We start from the raw sequence: 9,678 nt of genomic DNA, 5'->3' as shown, positions 1-9,678 counted from the left end.
GTCCGATGTGAAACTCCTGCAGCATTAAAATAAACAAACTTGAAAAATTATAAAAATAGTTTTTTTAAATTATAAAAATACTTTTGTTTCATAAAAAAACACTCTTCCTTTCCTTTTTTTTAAGTCTTTTTCTTCTGTCGGCCCCCTGCCTTTCGCTTAATTTTAATTCGTTTATTCTGTTTTCTTTTTTTTTCTAATTGTCCGCCGGACGATTAGAGGGAATGCAAATCAACGGCTATGGATTTATGGATTAACCAAGCGGTCAATTTTTTTCTGCGCTTTGATCATTGATAATGATAAATAAATATTTATAAAATTATTTTTTATTGTGAATTCGTTTTTAATTTTTTTAAGGTTAAAAAGTTATTACAGATTTTTTATAATTTTTTATTATTTTATCAAAACAAATGTTATATTTTTAACATTATTTGTAAAGTTTAAAAATTTTATTATTGATAATTTTTTATTAATTAATAATTCTGATGTGTGAATGAAAAATTATAATTGCCGACAATTTCTTTTTCACGCATAAAAAAACTTAAAGTCGTCGGGCCGAGCTTATTCTTAAATTTGACATAATTTTGTTATAATATTAGTTTATTATGCTTTTTTATATTGGATATATTCCAGAAAAAACAATATTAATAAATTAATATTTATTACACCTAATTAATTAATAACATGTCAACAAGATTAATCTCCATATTTGCCAAGTAAATATAAACTCAGTTGTCACGTTTCTGTTAAGGGGATTGATGTTTAAACTCCTTGTCAACTTGCCTATCAGGATTTCTTCGACCATGGAGATAGCTTACCCAACTACTTTTATTAACGTCCTATCAACGTATCATTTTATAATATATAAATTTATATTTAATTTATTTAAAATTATTAAACATAATATGTATTTATTTACGTGATTCTTTTTGAATTTTTATCTACTGCAATTGATTTTGATTATATTATTTCTTATATAAAGTAAAAAAAAATATGTAAACACATTATGAATAATTTATTTGTAAACTTCCTTTATATTTTTTATGGTTTTTTTCGAAAACTTTAAGACATTTGATTTATTTAAATATTATAACATATTTTAAAAAATATACTTAAACAACTCTTAATCGTATTTTTTTATTGTATGTCCAAATTAGTCCTATTGACCAACCAGGGCATCTATACCAAAAACATTATCATAAAATTATAGTAAAAAAAATCGGATGTATAATTTAAAAAAAAAAATTTTTTAAAAGAGAAAAAATATAATACACGGAGGCTTTCATTTCATGCATGGTAGAGTAAAATGCTATGTCTCTTATAATTATGCTTCCCATAATATCATATGTAGTGGGCAGATTAATAATGTGGGCCAAGGTGTCTTTTGCCCGAATAAATTCTTGTCATTTACCTCTTTCATTTTGTTGGTACACTCGTCTTTGCTGCACAGGGGCATTCCATCAATCAAAAACTAGGACGTGTCCCAAATCACTGCCCTTGAGTTTAGGTCAGGATAAGCCCGATAAGACTATAATCCCTAGGGAGGGAGGAAGGGTCCTTGGCTTCCAGGATGACGAGGAAACCATATACAAAAAGACCATATTACACCGATGAAACTATAAATTTGAATTTTTATTAATTTTTAATATAATTTCTTCCTTTTTAATTAACATTCAAAATAAGAGTTTTTGAGCTTTAAAATTTTGAAAGAGATCATATTTTCAAGAAATGGTCATTCAATTTAAAAATATAAATAGTTAATTGATACATTTTTAACCAAAAAATCTAATATAGGTAATTTTATTCTTTCTCTTTCATTTTTCATTTTGTTAAATTTGTTTTTTTTTTTTTACATTCGTTACATATAAAGGTATAAATGATACATTGATACTCATAAAATACTTAGATTTAACTTGAATAAAATTTAAATTTAACTTAATTATTATTGAATTAAGTTTGAGTTCGAATAATTTGACTTATCGATCGAATCAAATTTAAATATTTTTATACTCAGTTTAATTAGTTCGTAAGTCTAATCAAATTTTTATATTTTAATATATTTCAATTAATAAAACATTTTGAATTTGAGTTCGAATTTGAATATAAATAATCGAGTTTTATTAAATATAAAAATTAAGATTATTTTAAAATATTAATCGAACTTAATTGAATGAGTTTGAATAACTCAATTTCAATCTCAAGTCGAGTTCAAATTAAAAAAAAAATCAATCAAATTCAAATATAATTTTAAGTCTCAAATTTAAAATCGAATTTAAATTTAATATTATATCAATTCAAATTCGATCAACTACATACTAATTACATGAATATGAATGGAATATGAAAAGAAAAAGTCATGTCCAAGAAGAAATAAATAGTTTTCTATTTAAAGTGCATGCAAAAGTAAAACTAAAAAAATAATAATTGAAATTTTAAAATTCAATTAAACGTATATGTTTAAATAGACATTTACACCTTATATTTTTTAAAAATCTTCTTTATTTGGTTTTATATAATTTCACTAATTAAATTAAAATTTTTTTATATAAAAGTGTTGCAATTTTGAAGATAACAAACATTACAAATATTAAATTTAAATTCAATTATATAACATATGACTTCTTAAAAATAATTATATTAATTAAATTAAAACTTAAGTTCAAATTAATATATTTTATACCATGATACGAATTTCATCCATATTAATATAATATAATATATATACAAATCAATTTTGTGACGGGAGGAAAATAGAAACGTTAACCTCCATCCTTACACAATCATGATGCTTTTTTCTTTTAATATATAAAATTTTACTATAAACACATTTAAAGACAATTTGCCAATAAAGGAAGGAAGCAAAGGAAATAAAAAAAAAAAAAAGAAAAAAAATAAAAGGTCTTGTTTAGCTAGATATAACATTTTCAACCACCCCACTCATTGCTCATCTTACATATATATATATATATATATATATATATTATTTCTATTTTAACAAATGGAGATTCCCTCCCTCATTTGCCCCCTCATCCCACATGTTACTTTGCAAAGAAAGAACTTCCTGATTTTAATCTCACAATCACGAAAACATAGTCCACTCACATGAATGACCTTAGTGAATCTCACCAACTATTCTCACATGCTGGTAGCACCATTAAGTTGGGTCCTATGGGTTTCACTCAAACGGGCCCCATGATTTCCACTAAATAATGACCCACTCATCATGTTTTTTCAAATAATCTTACTTTAAGGATACAGAAAAATTAAGATCATAAGAGTTAAATTTTAAATATTAAATTTATTGCATATTATTTTTTTAAAATAATTGTATAATTTAACTTTATTAAATATCTAATTTTATTCATGCCTTTTATATATATATATATATATATATATATATATATTAAGGGATGATTTTTACAACAATTTATTTATCAGAGAGATAAATTATTCCAGTAAATTAAAGTTAGAGCTTTACAAATGAATATGTAATATGAAGAATAAAAAGAACCATCCTTGCCTTTCCTTTTATTATTTAAAAAAAATTACTTATTAAAATATATTATATTAAATTAATATATTATAAAAGCAAATAGTAAACAAACTATCCGATTCAATTATAATTTTTATATTTAACATTAAATTATAATTATTAAAATTAAAAATTTAACATTTTATCTGCAAGTTAATGAGTATGAACCTCTCCTGTTTATTACTTAGTAAATGATATCCAGTGGAGTAATTATTGAAGGTATGTACTAATATGATTTCCAATTAATCTAAAAGATTTGAAGGGTGGCAGAGAAATTTTGTTAAATAAAAGGGAAAAATTAGTAATTAAAATAAAAATAAAGAGCAAAAGAAGATCGAAACTGAGAAAGAGAGAGAGAAAGAAATAGTGTGAGTTACGTAGGGATAGCATTAAGGTGGGGAAGAGAGACAGAGAGAGGTTTTGAGAGGGGACAAACAAAAACAGAGTGAAAGGATATGATCAGTCGGGGGACAAGAAAGCGGTTTTTTTATTTGGGATTGCCGGGTGCAGAACGCGACTTATAACTTCCTTCATTACTTCTCTCTTGCATCACACGCTCCGTGTTTCGTACTGCAAACACGCGCCAATCTACAAGGAGATGTGGGGGAGTAAGAAGAAATGTGGGGCCCTCAGGGTTCGAAGAAGTTCGATGATGGTGTCCGTGTGGGAAAGCACGCTCGTTGGATTTGATTCTTTTTTGGGACATTAAATCTTTTGTGGGAAGATTTTTTTTACTGGAATATAATTTTTTAAGGGAGAGGAAGCGTTTTAGTAACCATCGATAACCGCTCTGCCACCAGCTGTTGCACGCTTCGCCCTTAATCCATGCAAAAATGGGGTATTATCGTGTACATGGTTTCTCGGCATAATAATCCTGATCATTATGATCATCATCATCAACATTCCTCTCCAAATATAAAATACTTCAGACTGGTGTAATTATCCAAATTTATTTTATTTGTCAGCTCTATGCAGTTAACAGTTATTTTATTTGCCACATATTTCAGCAGATACTTCGGGATTTTGTCCTATAAAAAAATGTTATTAAAATTCCAACCATGAAGATCATGGATTTTTTTTGGGGACTGGTTCAATTGCAACGCCTCCAGAGGTAGGTCAAAAAAGTGGGCCACCAGCTCTATGAGGCGAGCCAGGTAGATGTCATGGCTGTTGGGCCCCTTAAGTCTTTAAGCAAGCCTCGTGGCCGTAAGTTTTTGTTCTTTTAATTAATGACGTAATAATAAAAATTATTTGAAATTTTATATTAATTTATTCATATAATTATTTTAAAAAATAAATTTAATTAATTTAAAATTTAAAAACTATTATTTATAATATATTTTTTCTATTTTGGGAGCACGATTTTGTAGGAAAAAATTAAAAAAACAAAACAAAAATATATGGGAATGTGACATGTCAAACTCGTTCTAGTTTTTTTGAGTCAGAACTCAGAAATGTTGTATGTTCAGTCTTTATTGTATGCCGGTGACCATGTCTGTGAGAGCACACGAGTCAAGGCAGAATTGGATAATGTTATTATTGTTTTTGAAAGCTAAACCCTCTAAATATTTTATTGTATTTACTGCTCTAATGTGGATATTTTATGTTTTTATAAATGTAAAAGTCTTATGGCTGAGCCTGCCTTCAATATCTTCACTTTGTTTTGGCAATTGGTAAAGTTTGATTCTAATTACAAAATACCGGTTTGGGATGGGCCTGAATTTGCATTACTATGTAGTTTAACTTGGAAGATTATTGCATGAATGATAAAAATTCTCAGGACCCAAAGTTCATGGGCCCTATTAATTAGAATGGAGCCAATAATAAAAGTGGAGGAAAGGTATCTTCAGGCTTTGTCAGAGTTTAATCCTCTTCTCAAAAAATCTTAAAGATATATTATCATACATCAATTGGCCTAATTCTTATGGATAGGAATTTGATCTTTTATATTTAGCATCTTGGTACGTAAGATAGGCTTTTTGCAAAAGAAAAGTTGGGTTAGGGGTAACTTGAGTGTATCCACTACCTTAAAAGAAATATTGCACTACCAATATTAGAAAATGGGCTTAAGCAGTCCGTTTACGAATGATCAATTTAGCTTGGTTTTACCACAAATCTTAATTCAATGGTTGAGCAATCAAAAAAAGTATGATTGGGGAGAAAGAAAATGAGAAGGAAAGTAAAAGATTTTAATTCGATGGTTAAGCTACAAGTCATTCCATGAATCCTTACGGTATGATTGAATTCTTTCATCCTTCTTAATTCTTATCAAATTAAACTTTTCTCGAGAGATGTCCCTTAAATTGGTAGAAAGGATGGATTGTTGAACCAGGAGCTTGAGATTCAAGGTTGCTAGGATAATAGTGCAACAGTATGGCACAATTTCGGAACTGACCGTTAATCAAAGCAAAAATGGCATGGCATGTTTAACAGCAGGATGCATAATCTGATCAGATGATAAATATAATACAAACAACTATTAGCTGGTAAGAACCAAAATAGTATGAAAAGTAGTTGTCTGCACCCAGCAATAACCAATCCCTGAATACCCAAAAAAAAAATTTACATCTTGGCCTTGTTTGCTCTGTCCTAATATCAGTACGTAATTCTCTATACTTCAAATCACTTGGAACAGGGGATGTATAGTTAATTCAATGGCAAATAGTAACATACAATTAAGTAATTAATTTACGAATAATAAAACGGCTCCGAAAGAGCTGTAGGTTTCTGTACTGTGATCGTAATCTTTTCTATTATCGCTGGCTCGCATGGACAAGCCATTGCTATGAACCTTGGGACCTGATCCCCTGGCATCAAAACCGGCAGGCTCTGCCTAACAATTTTTTGCCTTGGCTTCTGTTTTAAACACTCAGATATAAGTACACGACTCGTTAGTTTTTGTTTAAGGTAGCAATAACAATTGCAGTACATCAGTACAAGATTGAGCGGGGACATAAAAGAACAGTATAATTGACAACCTAAGGTAATAGAAAAAAAAAAAAAAGAATAAAAGGAGGAATACCAGGACGGAAGATGCAGGTTGAACGTCCGGTGAATGATTGATATCTGATTGAATATCGTTGTTGTTATCCTGATCATGACCAGAAGATTGGAGGATCAGTGCCCGAATCTTTTTCCAGTTGAGGTAACAAATAAGAGCCCCGCTTATGCAAAGCAACAAGATCAAAAGAAGGGCTAAACCAAGAGGAAATCCTATGGATGGCCTACTTGACGATTCTCCATTCTCCATCGTTCTTTTTTTCTTGTTCCTTCATGTAAATGATACGTAAAGAGAAAATGGCATAGAAAATAGCTAGCTAGCTAGGCGGTGCAAAATCGCTCGCAGATCGATAGTGGTGCTCATTGTTTTGGTTAAAAAAAAAATGATAGTGTTGGTGGGTTGCTGAGTGTTGTGCACGTTAATGTTGGTCGTAGCACTCCATCAAGTACGGAATATGCGGGTCCCCTTTGCACATTTCTTGAATCTCTACAGTGTTTGAGAGAACTTGTTTCAAAGAATTTAGAAATGAGTTACTGTCTCTCATTCTCTGCCACCATTTCTATAATCTGCTAGAACCGCTCGTGCTTATTTTGTGGAGTAAACTTCATCACTTCCGTTACTTTTTCGCCAAGTTTCATTTTCATGGGCGATCTAAAAAATTCTGATTCTTTAACGCAGGATCTCTAAATTTTATTGCTCTTGACTCTCTTCAAGTTTACCTTGACTCAGTTGAGATAGTTTTTCCAGGAATTGTAGATAAAAGCATATAGCAAATAGTGGTAATTGTCTGCTTTAATTTGCTATCACATGTCAACAGTTTTTGACCTACCTAATTAATTCCACTGGCTGCATTTCTTAGCACAATGTTAAGATGATTTTGCCCCCACCATTACAAATTTCCGGAATAAAATTCCATCCATCAGCCCATAATGTGCTGACTTTTAACAATGCATTCTCCCAAAGTTCTTGTCACCTTTTTAGTTTATTCTTCTTCTATAATCATATAGTGTCAAGCAAAAGGGTTTACTTGTAATCTCACACACCCAAAACGAAATCCCTTGAAAAACACTGCAGAATTTCAGTTCATTTGGGTACTCTACAGCTCGAAAAGTAGTCATTATAAAATTTTGCTTTTAGCCACCTCCGTTCATCGTGCTCTCGCCTTTATGTATAGAATTAATGGAGCTTCCTTCAGTTTTTTTAAAATACTGTGTTTGATATATGGTGAACATAAATGTATAAAAAATAAAAAAATAAATATTAATATCGAACATATGTTGAACTAACATAAAAATTAATATCCACTTATGTACAACAATAAAGACTTTGTTTAGTAAGAAAAATAAAAAAGAATAAATATAAAAAACTTCTTAATTTAATAATTAAATTATAAAATAAAAAAATAATTTTAAAATTTAACCATTAAATTAATAAAAATTTCATCTTTTTCTTTTTCCTCAGGAAAGCCGAGGTCCGTCACCAGGCAGAGAAATTAAAAGCTAATTTGTATAATTTCCAACTTCCAAGATCAAGGTGGTGGCATGGTGCGTTTTGTACGAACAGATATATACATAATGACATATCCTTCGCTGATAATATATTCACTTGTTCAGTGACCTTTGAATTTGATTCGCTTATATTTTAGGTCCTAGTCTTTTTCATTGTCCAATCATCCATCAACTTGGCTGCTTCTGCATTCCACTTTCAACTCAAAGTGGAATGTACAATCATTTATAGAATATAAATCTATGTCTAAGACGAGTAAAGGAATTGCGGGTGGAGATACATGCACCAGCCAGTAGAAAATATTTACCTGGTTTTGGAGTTTCCAGGAATTCTTTTGGGGCACTTGAAATCCATTGAAAACAGGGTTGCTTACATGATCTACAGTTCAGAGCAATTTTAGTGCTGAAGCAGGAATTCCTTGTTCTACAAATTACTATAAAACTATCTCAAATTGAGTCATAGCAAACTCATTAAGATTGCAAGACATGACTTGTTAGCAACCTAAAGGCTATGAAAGATGAGATGAACATGGTATGTGGTAACATATGTATGGCACCACAATGGTTTTATGCAGCAAAAGATTCAAGACTAAATGGCTTACTCATCTTATTCAATTACCTTGATGACAGATACCATAGGTAATGATCCTAGTTCTTAGCAAAATGATTAAGTGCCCAAAACATTGTTTCTGGTTTTTGCAAAAAGTAAAAGCATCTGGGTGCCCTCCCTTCTAACTTTTTATGTCTTGTATTAGTATTGTTCAGGTATATAGAATCTTCATCCGTGACAAATCCCTGGCGGTTTTTCTCACCGTCAAGGAAGCAGTCCATTGGCTCAGTCAGAGAGGAGGTTTTATGAGGATTCTAGCTGTGTGAACCGGGGATGTAATGGAGCTGAGTCAAGCCGAATTCGATATCATTTAGGGATAACATCCCTACCACTGGTAATATACCGAACTGAAGTGAGCTGTGATTGGCTGTAAAATCCGTTGCTTGTTGTTAAAATGCTTTAGTGATCCAGGTCACCCGATTTTTATATCTGAGCAAACACTCATGGCATTTGGTGTGCTTCCACCAAACTATATATTCATTTCGATGAACCCAGATAGCCCATAAGATAGAAACAAATTGACCAGAGAACCAGTGGTGATCAAGGGATTGCAGCTACTTCTTGATCCAAGAGATGGTAATATCAGTGATAAAGCAGTCGGTTCGGATGGAGAGATGAGATATAGGAATCCCAGACAGCTCTGGCAAGTTGAAATTGAAGAAACAAGTGCTAGCTCCAGTGATTCATCCTCATGGTTACAAAACACACATTGAGCAGAAACTCCAATGTTGCATTTCATTAGTTCACATCGAACTGGAATGAAATTATTACAGATCTTATTCCACAGTAAAATAACCAATTTGAAAGGGAGTTTTAAGGCCCACAGGTTCTTCTAGATTTTAGATTGCTTTACCGAAATCGATCCCCTAAATTCGTCTTAAAAAATTTTCCAATAAGCAGAGCTTACAATTTTCACTCAGATGAAGAACCTCTTGGTTATTTTGTGCAACTTAATTAGCCATAAAATTTTTTTTAACTGTTAAAAGAATGGAGCTGTTGTAGGCCTTGGAGCTGGGCCATGTTCAAAGATGGT

The 9,678-nt window shown here is 30.8% G+C and overlaps 1 protein-coding gene and 1 long non-coding RNA gene across 2 annotated transcripts; one reads left to right on the top strand and one right to left on the bottom strand.

Annotated features, from left to right (window-relative positions):
* Nucleotides 1-5,993: 5,993 nt before the first annotated feature.
* LOC111310809 (uncharacterized protein At5g65660-like) lies at nt 5,994-6,893 on the bottom strand. The gene is made up of 2 exons (XM_022910205.2): nt 6,552-6,893; nt 5,994-6,385 (listed from the first exon to the last, which is right to left on the bottom strand). The coding sequence occupies exons 1-2, from the start codon at nt 6,777-6,779 to the stop codon at nt 6,218-6,220; spliced, it is 396 nt and encodes a 131-aa protein (XP_022765940.2). The 5' UTR covers nt 6,780-6,893; the 3' UTR covers nt 5,994-6,217.
* Nucleotides 6,894-8,013: 1,120 nt separating this feature from the next.
* Nucleotides 8,014-9,678, top strand: LOC149520565 (uncharacterized). The gene is made up of 2 exons (XR_016345374.1): nt 8,014-8,674; nt 8,791-9,678. It is a non-coding gene; the product is annotated as an uncharacterized LOC149520565 (long non-coding RNA).

This window comes from Durio zibethinus, chromosome 1 (genome assembly GCF_047325235.1).
Source record: "Durio zibethinus cultivar Kanyao isolate XHJ-2024 chromosome 1, ASM4732523v1, whole genome shotgun sequence".
Taxonomy (NCBI): domain Eukaryota; kingdom Viridiplantae; phylum Streptophyta; class Magnoliopsida; order Malvales; family Malvaceae; genus Durio; species Durio zibethinus.
This window is presented reverse-complemented; position numbering and strand designations above follow the sequence as displayed.